The sequence below is a fragment of the Opisthorchis viverrini genome, assembly GCF_000715545.1.
Source record: "Opisthorchis viverrini unplaced genomic scaffold opera_v5_42, whole genome shotgun sequence".
NCBI lineage: Eukaryota > Metazoa > Platyhelminthes > Trematoda > Opisthorchiida > Opisthorchiidae > Opisthorchis > Opisthorchis viverrini.
Window position 1 is genome coordinate 2,188,416 of NW_008751698.1, and position 18,555 is coordinate 2,206,970.

At 45.0% G+C, this 18,555-nt stretch overlaps 1 protein-coding gene across 1 annotated transcript in view; it reads left to right on the plus strand.

The window, feature by feature from the left end:
- Window positions 1-13,307, plus strand: part of T265_03125 (hypothetical protein) — a gene marked incomplete at both ends in the record, with an annotated part of 30,239 nt that extends 16,932 nt beyond the window's left edge. Inside the window, one exon of the mRNA XM_009167530.1 lies at window positions 13,105-13,307. Coding sequence (XP_009165794.1) covers window positions 13,105-13,307 — 203 coding nt within the window. The remainder of the gene's footprint in view (window positions 1-13,104) is intronic.
- Between the last annotated feature and the right edge of the window lie 5,248 nt (window positions 13,308-18,555).

Here is an 18,555-nt window from a genome sequence, read left to right on the forward strand (position 1 = left end):
AGAGCTTGTTTAAATCAGCTTTCCGTGAAAAATGGCACTGTACATTACGTTTCTGGGGCGAGATGACTCAGTGATTAGAGCGCGAATTTAATGACCGGAATGCCCCCGTTGACCTCTGTCTCTCGACTTCCCCTGTCTGGGTTTGGGCAACCTGGAAGTGTGCCAGCCCTTGTGCTTCCTTCGGGTGGCATGGCAACTAGGCACTGAAAGGGTGGACCATTCCTTTGTAGGTGAAGGAGAACCTGTAAGCTCATGCATACACCGATTGGTATGATCGTAATGGATTTTGTATGACACGACAGAGTACTCATCGCCCGACACAAGAAGCCCTAAACCACAGACGTTAAGTTTTGGAATCAAGGTAATCAGATCGATTATTACCGAGATCTAGAGATACCATATCACAAAAGACATACTTATCGGGTGGTTGGAACGACCTGCACACTTGAATTTGCTTCCAGTCACCTGGGCCGCTGAAAATTCAGGACGGGATTAGAAAGGAGACAGAATAGGAAGACGTAATGTACGCTTTAATCGTCTAATAACTGTAGTACATGAGCTGAAAATAGAGTAAGAATCACGAGTTAATGGGTTATGCAAATGTATGGGTTATATAGTCATGACAGGAATGCAAACCACATTCTGTTCGTTAGCTCTAACACATTGAGACCAGTGTTGAGATCATTCATTTTTGAACAAATAGGCTCAGTTTCAGTCGTCTAATAGGCATAACAAAGGACACCATATTCTTTCTAGTAGCTGAAGTTTTAGAAAGCCTCCAAATTTATAAAATAATTTGTATCCAGCGGTTGTTTTGCTATAGATGTCATCGTCTGTTTGCCATCAGGTCTGAGTGACCAGTTTGGGAAACTTTCCTGCATTCTTGTAGATCGTTGATGTCCTAGTAAATCCATATACGTATCCTCACACGTACACTCACATTGACAGATAGGTTTGGGTAACCGGAATGGTGAGGCCATCTTTAAGTGATGGGCAGAAAATTGTTGCTTTATGTGTAGACATTCCAGGTCAGTTGCTTGTAGTGTGCTTTGTAAAGTACATTTAAAGGGGCGATTGATTCTGGCCTAATTGTTGTCGCCTTTGAACAATATACCTTCACTGTTTATCCACATCAATCTGTCCTTTTTCATTCGCATATAAATCTCCTGGATATTTTCCCCACTTTTCTAATGTCCGGTCTGCGTTGCTTGGTTGTTCCCATGTGACTTTGCATTTACTGAAATTTCAACCCATATTCACAGCGGATGGTCAACCAAGCTGTCACGAAATGACGAGCCTAGACAACGTTGCCAGAAATTGGCTACCTTTCACTCTATTTTGAATTTGTTCGGCTTTTGCAAGCCCAACAAACATACCCTTTGAAAACTAAGCTATACAGCGGATTGTATCGTGTCGGTCTATCGGATTGGCTGCTGTATAAGTGCAGGGTACTCAACTTAGTCAATATCCAGTTGGCAGTTATCCCATACTAACAGTATTTATCTACTAAATCTCTACTCTGCGAGTTTCACCGAGTCAAGTGAGTTGTGTGAAGCCTAAACTAGAGTTTGTTTAAGGCAGATGAAGTGTACATTTGTTGAAGATTCTTTCAATACTGGGGAAATTCAGCTGCAGATGCGTATGCGTACTTCAAGTCACTTCCAGAGTAATGAGGTCGGATATGTCTTGTGCGGTCACAGAGCTGTAATTTGAATGATTTTGGATAGATGCGGGTTTTGCTCCCTGAACACCCGTCAAGACGGACAGCAGTAACGGGAAAGGTTACTGGCAATTCAGCCGCCCAACTGTGGCGACGTGATTATCTACTGGGCTTAATCATTGCCGCAAGAGAGAGTGAAAACGAAGGTATGTCACATTTTACACTACGCTATTGTTCTTTTTGCTGACAACTGATTACATAACGGAAGATGTTATTGGTTTTGCTATGAGTGTGTTACTCTGGTTCTTTTAATCAGCTTCCTTGTGGACAGATGGATCGTCGATGTAGAGCAGCTCAGCAGCAGCAGCCTAACATAAAGTTATTCTATTCTACTCAGCGTTTCTAGCCTCAATAATCTTTTACACCTTACACCGAATAAAAATTTTATTCGGTTGTCTAAGTTCCCAAACTGTTGTAAAGATAGGCTTGGATTGTGCAGTTAAGAGGCTTAAGTCTTACTGGAAAGGTTACTTCTGCCCTTTGGGACATCGTCAGCATTGGACAGTTGGGACTACCTAAGACTCAACTAAATGATACATATGTGATCCCCTGTAAACTAAACACGTAAATTACGGGTAAGATGTTTCCGGCGTATCGGTAGCCACCCAGGTAGAAGCGCCTCCCACAAAACACAGTTCGCATCGCGTAAGTTTTTTTTTGCAACATTGTCGGCGGAACAACTTGAAAGAAAACACGTGAATTTTTTTCTCCTGAAACGTTTGGCTTGTTCAGATGAAAAAAATCGAGGCAACGGTGCAGTTCTCCACTATCATTAGAAGTTGAGGCAACCAAAGCCAGAGGCAGAACCGACGTGATTTTCAGCAACCGGAAATTTTTGTGGCTCAGCTTCCTTCGGTTTAACCGGTCGTTTACTAGGCTTCACAAAAAACACCGCATTTTTGACCGGGCTATAAAAGATGGGGAAGCAGCCTTAAGATCCACCTTTCTGGAAACTTCGTCAGCCACATTGTTTTCCACAGCGCAGACTGTGTGCTACGGGACAACAGTTTTAAGAAGGCAGAATTTTACAGCAAATTTTTTAGCAGAGAGATGGAGACCTTAGTAACCAAACACAATGATGCAGTGATATCATCTGAATATAAAGCAATCGAAGAGCTGACAACGTCATTGGAACATTGGAACATATCGGTTCTGCCCTGGTAGGCCAATATTAAAGGGGAAAACCACTGGACCTGAGTTTTGCCTTCGTTAAGACCCACCAACTGGGTGGATTTTCCGTGGTATGGGGAGCTGAACATCGATATGCGATGTGATCAGCCGGCCAGTATTCCTCCGGTTGACTCTGAAAAGACAGATCTATTCACGCCATTCTTATGCATATGACTGTGTCTAACGAATGATTTTTCTCTATCGGTCGCACAAAACGTTTGAGACGGCTATTACTGCTCTCTCTTAAACAGAAAACGCCCAGGTGGTAGATTTTCAATTCTCGCATCTTACAAAAGCAAAAAAATGCGTTTTAGAGTTGTTTCTGCATATGAAGCCAGCAAACTCAACGTTCCTAGTCTCAAATCTGATACCTGTTCGCCTCAATAGCTGAACATGTCCAATAGTAGTTATCAAGGTATAATGCTAGTTCATAAAGGGCTAAGTGACGTATTTCGTTTGCGATCGACAGCGTACTAAGAAATGATTTGTGAAAAGGATGCCCACTTTTCTTCATTACAGCCTGAAAACCCACTAGTCTTTCCGGTGTCGATCGCTGACAGAAATGAGGCAGGACTCAGTCCGGTGCTATTGCAATCATGTGATGCATGTGCGCTAGGTAACTAGGTCACATGATGTTTGCATTGTTACTAATGCAGTTCTCACAAACTTGAGGGCTTCGAATGATCGCGGTGATGGTAGAACATTGTACGGCATACTAATCAACTATTAGATTGGAAAATTCTAGTTCACCACGAAGACACTTGAGTCCAGGTTGCTGACGATACGAGAAGCTAACTACCTACACATTTAGCGTCACATGGCAACACCATTTTCCATGCTATTTTCGGGCTCAAATGAGGTATATCTCAAGCCATTGAATTTAATTCCTTGTCAGCAGCCAACAGCGCATTGTGTTGCAACTGAAACATTTCAGTCAAAACAGGTGAGTCGGTGAGCTCCTTCAGAAAGGAATAGACTAAGGCTGTTCTAAAAACGAGTCTGTTGAGTAAGCAGTCACGGCGAAGTGGGACTTGATCACACTGCCGACCATCCGCTCAAGGTCGAACGGTTGAGCGTTCAAACTGCTGGCCAGAGGATCGGGTGTTCAAAACCCCTGCAGATTCTTGAGATGGGCGTTGGTGATGACTTTCAACAGGGATAACTCACCTGTACACTACTTCGCATTTTAGCATAGATTGGATTTACTAACGAGACAAAATCTCAGTTGGAAAGTTACAGAAAGTTGGCACTCTGAAAAATTGGCAGCATTGAATTATTGCTCCGCCTGAGTTGACTGCCATGAACTTTCTCAGTATACAGTATTTTCAACCCGAGGCATATCTTACAGGGCATGATACCAGAGCAAACTAAAAGTGTGTTAGAAAATCCCAACCCTGAAGCTCAGCGTTGGTTTTTAAATAGTGTTACACTTGCGATCCTGATTTCTTATCATCAATTTTATCCATACAACTTTTACATCAATTATTACTGCGTACAAATACACTCAATTGCAACACAATTTAGTTTTCAGTAACTTTGTGAGTAGCTTCCTTTATGAAAATTACTGTGTACTTTTTATTTTATGAAACTTTCGAGAAATTTCATGAAAAATGCCTGAAACCTAGTGAATTAGCGAACATTTGAAACAGTGGACATAATTGCTGGCCAGATAGAACGAATATTCACAAGACAAATAAGATTTCTAGTTTGGTCAGACAAAACTTTCGGAGCAGGTAATACCGAAGTCGAAGCTTAGGAAGACGAGGGAGTAGGATGAGACCAGTAAGGCCTGGTGAGTTTGAGGTGGCATCAGGTAGCAAAAAGTCCATTGGTAGAGAAAAACCTTAATGTTTGTCACAATTAGGGCAGTGACACTAAGTGACTAAATGGGACAAGATAGGGGTAGACTTGTACTTATCCCAGCGATCAAGGGCTGGTTAAGCTTGCCAAAATATGCCATTATACTATGAGAGACATGGAACAAATCGGTATAAGCACGCAGAGAGATGGTTTGGTAAGGGCAATCAAACACATAAGGACTGGCGGATGTAGAACTTCAGAGATGACGAACTAGTTTATCTGGAATTCATCAGGCGATTTGTCAGTGCCGTAATCTAGGACGGAAGGGTGATGTGAAAGAGATGATCACTAGTCGCCGAAGCACTGCTATTAGCTTCAATGAACGAGTGGTCCATGATGAAAAAAGCCTTTATACGCTAGCATTTTACGTTGATAATGGATGGCAAAAAATCTGACTGTATATATAATAATAATGTTTATTCCCATCTGGTGGTTGGTATACTGTCAGGCATGGTCACAGTGTTACATTGAGAAGGAAAGCACAACTGGTGGGAATTGTGGGTACCAGGGATTGCGCGGAAAAGGAACAGTGTTACAAACAGTGGGCATTATCCGAAGTAGACTTCATCACTCATAAACCGGCACGGGGAGGGTGTTACTTATGACCCGTGCCGGCGCTAGTCTTGTATGCTGGTAGTGAAGGTCATAACTACGGCTTGTGCAACAATGAATAACTCCAGCTACCGGATATTTTATTCGGTAGACGGATATTTTATCCGGAAAGTTAGGCTAGTAAAACAGCTCAGTCAGTTCAAATGAGCAAACAGCAAACGGCCTCTGGAAAAGACAAGTCGCGGAAGAGGCAAACAAAGCCGCAGCTACCAGTGGAACAATACGAACAAAATGGGAATGTCCAAATCGTGTGTGCCATGACTTAACGATGACAGAATGTGGGCTACCAAGCTAAGCTGAGGCGCACCACAACGTTGTGTGCTTGTGATTAATGGGTTGAGCAAAACCCGACTTCTGTTTGGTTTATGTTGGTGAGGGCTAGGCAAAATGAGGCAACACTCATTGAACAGAGCGGAACAGATATGTAGCTAGAAGGTACGTATTATAATTTGCTTGGGAATAGCGGGGGCCAGTAATAGAGCATACTTTAAACGAACAGGTATTTCAGGAAACTGTCATTTGAAGTAAGTCAGAGAGATTGCAAGGTATAAATGGGGAATGGTTTTATTTTTATTTTTTGCTCACTAAATGTACCTTCGTCAAACTCAGGGGTGATTCAAACCCAATTCATAAGGCAGGTTGGGGAGTAATTGAGGATCAAGTGGGGCGGCTGGGGCTTCACACAAAAGGAAGTTATTTACAGACTGCGAAAACGTATGTTGGTGTGTGATATTTCGAAGCCTGTAGGGGAGACCTCTCAGATGCAAGTGTAGTGCACTAGAAAGAAGTAGTGGCGTAGGCATGTACCCGCTGGAGAGCACACTGAGGGGTTTTTGTATAGCGAGCAAATGACTTTATCCTTAGTCTAGCCTCTGCTATAAAAGCATTTCGGTGTAGCATACAAAGTAGGCGAGTTAGATTTCGCTTTAGCCGTTTGAGCCATAGTGGCTCAAGGCCCAAGATCATGTTAGGAGACGGCTGGGAGAAAGGGTTGGACTGTGGGAATAACTTTTTGGTGAATGAACGTTGGACGTCCCTGAGCGCTACTCTTCAAATTTAGGTATAGAAGGAAGAGGAAGTGGGACGGGATTCCACCAGTGGTTGCAGTTGTAGCTTGAAAACTACGGCCTTTATATTTCGAGGTTGGAAGGAGCATAATATAAGAAAGCAGATCCTACATGCCCGGGCGAACTGGAGCTGGACTCGGTGAGAAAAGCTTGAGGTACAAGAGTATCTGAGACCGAGGCCGTTGATCTCTGTGCGATGAGTGACAGGGTCCCCATTAATTGTGAACGTATCAGCTGGGGCGGTGCAGAGTCAGGGATTTACATGGGACTTGAAATAATAGAAGCTTGGGCTATAAGCACTTGATCAGCGAATTAGGGAGTCTGAGTCTTGTTGGATGTGACTAAAGTTAAGAGCTTTAGCATAGGGAGAAAATGAATTGGCGATTTTTATATCACCTGCAGAAAGAAAGGTTTTACCATGGATATGGTGCCAAAGACTCGTTGATATACAGTAGGAAAACGATGAATCCTAACGCACCTCCTTAAATGACTCCACTGGTGATCGATTTTGGGTGTGTTATCTGGGCCCTATCAGATAGGTAGGAGGTGAACCACTGAAATAAAGATCCAGTGATGTCAACAGAACTAAGTTTATTCAGCAGGGATTCATGAGACAATTGGTCAAAACCTTTTTGGATATCCAAATAGACTGTTACAATTGAGAACCCGGCATCGTAGACTGCTGTGGCGGTCTCAACAAAGTAAAGCTGGCGGCCATCAACGAATCTCTGAGACAATAATCAATACTGTTGGTGACCTATGGCATTTGTAGCTCGGGGAACCTGGTCTGACTGACTGGTCTTGGACCAGACATTCAGGGATTCGCGTTGAAGGAAGGCTATGATAAATCCCTCTGTAGTTCGAAGTAGTTTGCTCAGATCCATATTTGAAATTAGGGCAGACAACAGTTTGTTTTCAATGGAAGGGGATTACTCAAGAGTTGATAGAGTGATTGGAAAGATTTTGAACAAGGATTTCGACCTCTTGACCGGCATGTCTCAGGGCACGGGATGGTATGACTTCACACCCGAAACAACGAAGTCCTTGAGGACTTGAACAAGAGCCGACACATCAGCTAGGGAGATGGCTACGTTATTAAGGGACGGGCGGTTTTTTTGTTGTGGAGACGTGAAATGTGCGGCCGGGATTGTGGGTTTGAGTTAGGGTGGAAGGGTCCAGTAGCAGCTGGCAAAATGAGCGTTCAAGTGGTCGACCTTATTGACAGAATTGGTGATAAAACTACTGTCGGTAGAACGCAGATAGGTAACTGGGTGATTGTTTCGGGTACAGAGCCCATGGAATAGGGCTTGAGAAGGGGTCTCAAGAGTGGTGTTTTCTTCACAGCATTCGAGGGAAACCTTTAAGGACTATTCGTCAGTTAAGAGCCTGTCTATGAGGAGTATTAATGATATTTCCGATATTCTCTGCCAGATCGGTGAATTTTAGTGTACAGGGTTTTTAGTAACTTAGAGTTGTGTGAGATACCAGGGTGGAAACGTTTACTGAGAGAAGTAGCGTAAAGAGATTTCAGCAGGTTTTGGTAAAAGACATCGCAAGTGAGTTGTGTGTTCCTGGAAAGTATGAACCGACTGCAACCATGACCAGATGGCCCTCATTTGAGACTACTAGGTCTAAGTTATGTAGGCAACGAGTGAGGCTACGTGCAATCTTCACACCAAGTTGGGCAAGCAGCGAGGCGTGACGAGTAGGGCCCAACGTGGGAGACCAGGAAATAAGCGGTAGTTTGAAGTCGCCAGTACAAATTAGGACGAATGAAGAAGAGCATTTTCAGTGAAGATAATACGGAACAAGTCAGCAATAAAGGCAGGAGAGGAGGCCGGTTGTAGACAGACACAGCCTACTAGTACAGGTCATTTGTACTGTTTATGAAGTATGGATAATATGAACTTTTCGCAGCAACGATCAAGCATTAAACGGCATTATTAATTGGGCATTTGGCGACCGAACCGTACCAATTAAGTATTTACCAAGCTGTACTACGGTGCAGTTCAATACTACAGGGAGATGAGGGAAGGTGCAGGTGCATGCAGTAGGGTTGACCAGGGATGTGTTCAGAGTCGGTCGAGGTGTATTCCGCGCTGGTAGTACAGGGTGAATTAGGTCTGATTAAACGATAAAAGGTAGGGTATGAGGCTCATCATGGAGTGCCACATGTCTCTGGGATGTAGGCGTGCAGGCAGGAGGAGAGTTTGGAGACGTGAAGTCATTCGCATCGGTAGGAGGTATGAAGAGTGATACGGTGCAATAAAGGAAGTGAGTGCGAGTGGATGGATAGCAGTCGAAAACTGTCCAAAAATAGGTAAGCAGGATGGTGGAAGCAGGTATCAGCAGATGCGAGATTTAAACAGGCACATGGTACGTGTGGTTTAATGTGCTTGTTGTGTAATTATGAGGGGGCCATGGCAAAGTCGGGTTATCTTGTGAAGAGCGAGAGAGATTTTCATTGTTGCATGTCAGAGGGCGTCACGTACTGAATCTTCGACAATCAATGTTTGAGTCCAAAGGTGTATTTTGGTGGAGGTGGGAAGTAAAAAGACAGTAGGTTAGAAGTTCTGGGACTGCAGCAACTGCTGTCTACTGTAAGTGTGGTCATCGCTCTGTTTGGGAAGTGTGCCACTTCAGTCGTTTCAGGATCAGGAGAGAGTTTGTTAATGCTCTACTAGAACCCGAAAACTAGTTGTATGAACGAGAAAACGGAGAGTACTAAAATGTCTGCTTGTTGAGTAAAATTATTACAACAGGTATATATGCAAACAAGGGACTTATCTTTTTACAGGTACAGTTTGATAAATCCTGTTGTAAGTCCCGATGCAGGTTTCGTGTCTTCTTCGCTGTCTTAACAGCCACACGTAGTCCTGGATATCTGTGAATGGAGCGCCGTAAAGTCCTGAGTGGCTCTGCTCCGAGCTGGGCGACGTGCGAAGCTCTATTTGGTTGTTGTGTGTTGCTGTGCTGTTATCCTATATGTAGGAACGTTTGCGTGTGTGTGGGTGTCAGCACATGACTTGTTGTTACCTTATCGGACGGTAAACAGTCGATGTCAGATGAGTCACCTTTGTGTGTCGTGATTTGTACGTGTAGGGAAAAAAGGACGAGTCTTGGGATCAAGGGCTTGACTGTGAGCTGTGTAGTCAAGTTAGTCACGATTCTGTGGCGTGAGTTGTGAGTGTAAGAAAAAGAAAGATCTCGTGATCTAGCGAGTGGTGGTGACCTGTACGGTCATGTATGTGACAAAAGGGTAGATACAAGTTCCACTATCTGACGGGGACATTAACAGTTTTTGTGGTCGGGAAATCGGAAAGCCGATTTGCAGGGGCGATAGATGACTCTGTGTCTTACAGTCTATGAGGCTATGTGTTACTAAATATTTTCGTGTGGGTCCAGTGGCGGAAGCAATCACANGATGAGTCATCCTTGTGTATCATGGTTTGTACGTGTAGGAAAAAAAACGAGATCTTGGGATCTGGGGTTTGACTGTGAGCTGTGTAGTCAAGTCAGTCACGGTTGTGTGGCCTGATTTGTGAGTGCAAGAAAAAAAAGATAGATCTCGTGATCTAGCGAGTGGTGGTGACCTGTACGGTCATGTATGTGACAAAAGGGTAGATACAAGTTCCACTATCTGACGGGGACATTAACAGTTTTTGTGGTCGGCAAATCGGAAAGCAAGCCGATTTGGGCGATAGGTGGCTCTGTGTCTTACAGTCTATGAGGCTATGTGTTACTAAATATTTTCGTGTGGGTCCAGTGGCGGAAGCAGTCACAGAAAATTGAGAGTATGGGGGTACCATAGGATCGTCCACGTAGCTACTGGTGGTTGATGGCGAAACAGGTTCAGTTACAGCGGCATGTAGGACCGGGTTTACAGGGGAACAAGATGGTAGGCAAAATTAGATTGGACGCGTTGAATAATTGGTTTTAATGACAGAATTTTATGCGCTGGGAAACTTCAGAGGTGACTGTCAATAAGAGTTGACGCTTATTATGACTGGCTGTGTTCCGTCAGGTCTTGGGAGACATGCAATGGGCTGCATAAACCCCCTCGTGCAGACTGCCTCCGAGATTTTCCAGGTTTTTTGAAAGCGGAGATCCTTCTGGTAGCGGTAATAGAAGAGAGTTGCTGAGTTGAGAAGGCAAAGAGAAGTCGGCTGGTTCCACTGAACAAACTAAAATTACTTGGAACGCCCTGCTCACTTGCCTCGAAAGGTGAGGGGTTTGGAGCTTATTTGAACATATTGAGGAGACGTATGATGGAGGTTCATGGTCAAAAAACCGCTTAGATGAGGAGCGTGGTAGCGGTGGCATAACTTTCACTTTGGCGTATTCTTATAAATGTTTATTCGAGGGAATAAGGAGGGGAATACTCTGGAGTTTTCAAATTGTATTCCGAAGGCCTCAGTAAGTCTTATTCATCTATGTGAGTTGGCAGTTTAGATGAGATCATAAAAACGTAGCTCGGTAGCAGTATGTCAACAGGAGGGATTATGTAGATGAGGACCGAACGTGTTCGACGCACTTGGGAATAGAGACAGGTAGGCAAGTTAGCAGGCACACATTCTTAAAGGACTGAACATTCTCGCTCGTCCTCTTGAACTTTCCTGGATTGTCCTTGACTGTTACATAAGAGTAAACAAACACTACAGATCGATTCCACAATTTCCGTAATAAACCTCATCGTCCAGCAGATGCAAGGGCGGGTTTTGAAACCGGAACATAGGCTATCCGCATTCTTCATAGGTGGTATGAAGAGTCCTACGCCTTTAACCTTCAAGGGTCACGTGGATGCCACCGATATTTCCGTTGCTACCGTTAGGTTGACTTCAGCATCTGGTATATTCGACACCTCTTTAAGCGTAGCATGCCACTTCTAGAGCAAGGCACGTTTAATCTATTTGCTCCTTGACCTTTCTGAATTGTTGAAACGATTCCTCGTCGGCCACTGACAAAAAAGAACCTTGCTACAGACTGTCAGCATCTGCGACCACAGCCTACTCCTTCGGGGATCCCGATAATCCTTCCCTTGCCTCCTTCATCTAAAGGGACTATTCAAGTCTCCTCATCCGTCGCCTTCCTTCTAGACGTCAAGCATCGACCTCTCCTTATTTTCGCTTCTAGTCCCCAATAAACAAGCATATTGTCGGCCACAGTCCAATATTCTTATCAAGTGGAAGGCGCGGATGTCAACCGTACGTCAACACGAACGGGAACTTACCTATGGATGACTATCTGGGAGCACGATTTGCTAACAACATCATCGTCAAGTTCACTTCCCAGTCATCTCCCTTGGCAGCCAGCCACTCACTGATCTTTCGATTTTTGCCTTTGGTCAGGCCGGAATTTTCGCCGGTAATGGGATGCCGTCCTTAGCCTCACGATGCCAATCATTTGCATCTGCCGGTATTTTTAATCCCAAAGCAATGCGCCCGATCCCTTAGAATCATGCTCACTACCACGGAGTTGGCTAGGATGTGGTGAAATACCTATTTACTGAAAGTTGTTGCCAGTTGATTTCGTACGGATATCGCTTCGATCCAACTCAACTGGTGCTCTGTCGTAATTACGATTAATTAATTTCCCTTAGTTGTCACCGGAAGGGGTTTGTCAAGTCAGCGGGCCTTCGCTCACTGGACTCTGATACAGCGGTAAGTTCCACGGGACAAGTTGCACTTACCATACCCCTTCGTCAGTTGGCACCGCTTACAGGTCACCACATGATCCATTACCAGACTTCACATTCCTGGCCAGTAGGCTCCTCACCAAGGTAGGTCGTATGTCTTGATGCACTCCGTGGTTGCCATCTCATGGCATTTGCGCATCAGAATCAGCGTCATGGCGAGAGATATCGCAGCTAGAACATTTGGCACCGCTACAGGTCACCACATGATCCATTACCAGACTTCACATTCCTGGCCAGTAGGCTCCTCACCAAGGTAGGTCGTATGTCTTGATGCACTCCGTGGTTGCCATCTCATGGCATTTGCGCATCAGAATCAGCGTCATGGCGAGAGATATCGCAGCTAGAACATCCAAATGGGCGGAGTCCTAGGATAGTATGCCAGCCTCCCTCGGGTTCAACCTATTTAAGTGACTCTTGAACGCCTCCAGTTCTCTCCCCTTTATTCAAAAACGGTAGTTTTCTTATCTTAAACCACCGTTTGAAACTTCCCAGCAAGCCTTCCGGACACAACAACCAACAAAATAGCACGACGTACATTAACGCACAAGTCCAGGTCCAAAACACTTGTACACGTATATAAAGTGTATGCCACGACAATACTCCCGACCACGTCTTCTGAATGCGCCGTCACCATCCGGAATCAGGCAAATAGCGAGTCATGAATGGCTGTTGGGCACAATCTTTCGACCAATCAAAGATCTTCCTGATGATGAACCCGTAATTGGCTCAATTATTTGCCAATCAAGTGGGAGACATACTTCCTGGTTAGAGCAGCGTCTGAGAGCAAAATCTGTGCGGCATTTCGCCTGACACTCCCCGTTCTAAATACTTCTCCCATCCCACAAGGTGGCTTCAGCCTTCTTAGGTTCGGGATTCTGCTACTGTAACCCCAACAAACTTCCGAGATCCCGTCTGATGACGAGGCCATTACAACCGATCATGATCTTCCTGGCTTGGTTTCCATTCTCTTATCTTAACAGCCGATTGGCTGTGTGGTTTACCTTCCTCGGTACCTGCCGCATCGTGTAGTTGTTCTCCTGTAACCGGAGTAACCAACATAAGTCCTTCTGTGGGGGTCTCTTGTGCTCGTGATCCACTCAAGAGATTTATGACCTGCCGCGGCGTGAAAAGTCTGATCCAGCAAGCGTGGCGTCTACTCGCCCTGGGCCCAGACAAACGTTAAACGTTTCTCTTCTGTGGATAGTTCTGCTCAGCATTGGTCGGGATATGACCAACTTATTCGACAATGCCAACTCTCTGCTTTAGAGTCATACCGATACATTGTTCATTAGCGTCCGTTGCAACGGTAAAATTTTCCACCACATTGGACAGTTTGGGTGTCAGTTGCTGAGCCGGTAACCGCGCCTGAACATGTTCGAAAGCCCCCTGCGCTTACATTGTCCGTTGAAACAATGAGGCGTGATATCGCACAGAAGAGCAGCAACTGTATCGTGATCCTTGACACATCAACTGTTATATGCTGCTCGTCGAGGGAACCGTCATGAGAACCGCCTTGAATTGGGGAACGCGCAGTCCTGGATGTTTTCTGGTTTCTTGGCGGTGGATCAACTTCACATTGATCCATTTTTTTCTACAACAGTGCCACCAAACTCCCAATGAGCTCCCTATACTTCATTTGCTAAATAAAGCACAAAGAGCCGGGATGTGAATGATGCCTCCAAATAACCAAACGTCATCCGACTAGACTGAAATTGGGTGTTCCTAACAGTGAGAGCCTTTTTCTTACAATTCCCTGACTTATTGGCTAGCCGCCTATCTGGAACGCAAGTCAAACTCCGTGGAATATCGGGATTGTTGGAGCTAATCGGAAATCTCCGAAACCAAACAGACAGCTAAAACAAGATGTAAGATCTAGGTGGTTATGGATCTCACAGGACGATTGAGGCTATTAGACTATACGCTGTTCGTAGCCAGTAGTTAATAGGAGCAGACAGGCGCGGGCATCAGATGATGTATTGAAGACTGATAGTTACTGGTTCTACGGACAAACGGATTAGTAAGCATCATGAATTAAGCAAACGTACAATCAACAATGACGCAATCAGCAGGAGTGGGAAATAGTCACTGACGTAGCACGGATTTCTAGAAGCAACTACAAGTAAGCACCAAACGATGTACGGGCATACATGTAGGGGCAGTCTGACAGTGTGGGTTGGCCGTATAAAGAAATAACGGTACAGAAATTCAGTACGTTTGAAATGTGCGGGACTGCCTTTCGGTCGGCGGTGCGACGCGGCAGCTCGTGTCACCTGACAGGTCAGACTGCGCGGTTTCTTCCGTTAAAAACAAATCTCGCCAAAGGCTATCTGGCAGACGCGGTACATCGGTAATCCAAAATAATAGACCGTTCCGGGCGTCGGGTCGATGTATTGGATGGCGCATTCGTCTGCCGTCCGGAGACTCAGGGTACGACACCCGGTCGGTCAGCTTTTCCGCCGGAGTGAACGCTCACAAATAGGTTCGATCGAGACGAACTTGCAAGCGATGACAAACGGGCAACAAAATATTGACATCAGTTACTGAGGGATAAGCAGACATTAAGTAGGTACGAAGCAGGGTGAAAACGAGCAGCAAGGAAACGAAACGGTGTCATAAGAAACAGGTGCAAGTACCGTCAGTAATGAGTAGTCAGAAAACAAGGAAAGTTACCGCTGATCACCGCTGATTCGCAGGGGGAATCAACACACGGTTTACGGCCAGCATATTTAAACGTGAAAAACCAATGCATAATGGGTGTTTTTAACTCCTTTTCGTCACAAACAAACCCGGGTAGTTTTACTCTTCCTAGACGGTGCCATTTTCCTTCTTCACTTGAACAAATTTATGGACTTCCTCTCGTAGATATGGAGCTAGCTGGTTTGAGTCACAAGTTGGGAAGCATTCGGACGACAGAATAATTTCGTGTTCAATCCCCAAGCAGAAGCAAGCTTAGTCCCTGTAGCCTGTAAACCAGTGTTTCCTCGACCGGAAACTCACTGAGGGAACATTAAAAGATGAATGCTTTCGGGCGCGCATTTCTCCAATTAAATTAAACCATTCGGTCTCCAGTAGAGCTGCCCCCGGAAAAACCTTGAAATCCTCCGGGATAGTTCGCACATTACCGTCCTCCAAATGTGGTGGCCACATGACCTACTACCATTATTCTGGTCGCGGCACCAAATAAAAGGAAGATGCCGATAAGCAAGAAAAACTAACAAGGCAGCCGCGAGTCAATAGAAAGGAAAGAGAATGCTTCTTATTCACATGGTCATTATAAATCAAACATTCTCCTGCCTCCTTTGGAGCATTCTTGCATATTCATTGGCTATTACACACCAGCAAATAAGCACCGCAAGTCGACCTAACAATTCCCGTAATGAACTTAATCTTTCTTTAGATGCCGGGGCGAAGCTTGTACACCAGACCACAGACTGCTCGCAGGCTTCACTTGATGCACCGTTACGGCAGGATAGTTCTCTTGATGCACGGCTCTCGATGAGCTCATCCATGGAGCCAAAAATGAGGACCTACACAAGCCGTAGGTTCACACTGTTCTGGGAATCGGTGCTCCAGCTTGTCCATGTCAACATTGTAGAATGCCCTACTGGCCGACGTTTCTGGAAGCACGCCTGTGCACTTTGTGGAAAGCCTGATGTTTAGGCTTGAAAAAATAAATTAATCATATGCCCACTCATAATGCAGAGAAGCCTTGAGATCACCACCGCAACGCGTGGAAGGTTCGCCACGTGAAACGATGCGCAATCTGGCGCACATCAATGGTCATTGCAACAAAAGCACAGGTCACAAAACACCTCAAAACATCAAATCCGTGTCTCTATACCGCAATCTGGGTTTAAGTGCACGACCTGTGACCACCAACGGCGAGTCAAATTTCTGGGTCATAGCTCCTCAAATTCATTTATCATCCGGTTAACCTGCTTAAGCAGGACATCGAAAGTCAATGGCGGTAACTTGAGAACACGCGTGAGCAGTATACCTTGTTCCGGTAAATAGTAATCAGGCAACCACCGTTGGCACATAGGGAAGCAAACTGAGAAAACATCTATGAATAAAATTTCTCATTGCTTGGAGTGGACTGGCCGATCGATATTCGGAAAATGGACAAAACCAAGTCTTATCGTCTGGTGGAGGGGGCGCCTGGATATACCAACGCATATGTCAGCCTTCTGGTAACGCTGAGATTTTTCAACAGGAAATATGTTAGTTAACTCACATTTATATCAGTGTTAGTCCTGACAGAATGGCTGTTGCAGTCGCTGCACCGAGCGACTAAGGCACAATGAAAGACACGCGAGTTCAACCGGCAGGCAAAGTTAAAAACGTAGTAATCGCCTTCCAGGTATAATAACGTGTATATCCTTCCCACATGAACTGGGACACATCGTGCATGGCATATGCTAGTTCGTCTGACGTCTGATGGTCACATGGCTACAATGGACCATCCAGAATTGTGTGCGCACGGCCCATTTGCAGATCATATACGACGCTAAGTGTCCGCACACTGGAATTGAATTTTCAAAGATACGACGAGGCCCTGATGGACTAAAAGAGAGGCAACGGGGTTTGTTGTACGAGTCCAAGCACTTGAGACCCACACAAGCATCCCGGTGTTCGATCAATGCTACGAAAGTATTCCACCGGAATGTTTCCGCCAGGGGTCTGATTGCTTCATTGGACAATGAAGCTTGATGAGCTGAGGAAATGAGAACGTGTTGTTGTGAGCACACACGCAACAAAATACAACATTTCGGCGCAAAACCTTTTATTCTGTTTGCCAAGGTCTGGCACGGCTGGTCTGGTACGGCTGATGGGACCTTTTACAACCAGTGGCCCGTAACTGAAATTGAATGCACGCAAAAAACAAGAATGGAGAATAAAGAATATTGATTCAAACAAACGCAAGAGAGATTGTGATGATTTCCGGTTCGAGAAAAATGCAACATTTTTCACGAAAATTATAATCGAACCTTGAAGACCTTAAAAGAACGGGCATCTGCCGTCAAAGGATAAGTTTCGTCCACGGTTTTGATTTCCAATTCGACTCAACTGGTTTCATTACTAAAATGGTCGTGCCGCCTGCCTCATTTTATTAGTATTTTTCTACATTTTACAATTGTTTACCAAGTTATAACCCTGTCTCTTTTGTTCTGCCCTTCCATCCGCTGTGTTTTGCCCCCACGTTTGAATTGTAAGGGACCAATCCTCCCTTGTGCGCTCCGAACAATTTGGGGAATAAACCTATTACAAGTATCTTCGGCGCCGGCCTGTCAGTCCGTTGAAGGTTGTGGTCACCGCGCTGGTAAGTGAAGCTTTGTAGTCACCAGAATATATTAGGGCGCTGAGTTCGTGATGCGCGGAAAAGGTTCTACTAGTTTTGGATAACCTCTGGGACGGGGCCACGATGTCCCCTGTCAGATGACGAGATGATCGTGATTCCGTCTGTCACACCATGTCTGGTGAAGAGGTGAACTTGTAGACACTAGTTTTCAGGATGAGAGTTGGTGGTTTGCTGGGTGCTGTAACGTGGAAGGAAGTGTTGAACTCCAGCCAGATGGCAGTCGATAGTTCAAGCGTTTACTCAGGGGTGGGCCTTATCAACACGGAAAATGTGTTGGTGCCCACCTGGCTGTTCTGGTTGTGCAATTTTTGTTCCACGGGGGTCCACAAGGCTCTCACGGAACAACCTTGAATGGCTGCAGGGGTGTGGCAGTTAAATTTAGGCGGCGGATGTTTCGGAGTTATTTTCCAGGTTGCACGATGAATAACAGCAAATTGTGTACAAATGAGAGCTGAAAAACCTGAGTTTCCAATGTGAATGAATACTGCCCAAAATACGCAAAAATAGAGGAAGAAGTTTAAAAACGAAACAACCTTGTAAAAAATTCCCGCTGGTCTAAATGAACAAGAATGCAGTGAAAAGTGAAGAAAGTGAAGCAGTATACAAAACTCATCGTTATTAAGAAACATAGGGGATGATATTTCAGCCACATTTTGCCCGGAATTCAAATGTTCTCGACCGGTAACGGATTTTCAATGCTGTAGAGTTGAGTTCAACTCCAAGGAGCCAGTTATCGGGCTATCAGGTTAATACCAGCAACTGAAAACAAGACGCAAAAGCACTCGTCGCTGTTTGCTGGGCTCCGTCGACCAATGATCCCTATTGCCTTATATGATATTTCAGTTTATGAGGATGTTCGATTCATCATGAGATCAAGAAAAAATAAACGGATTATCCATCTGCCTGGAGACAATTGTGGCTGGTCTTCTTTTGTCACAATAACCAAGACCCATTGGGAAGCTAGGACTGCACTGGTCGATGCTTTACTTTTCATCTCCGCTCGGGCTTTGAACCAATGAAACAAATTATCAGAAGGCAAAGAGCGTCGTCTTCGACCACTGCGTTTAAAAAA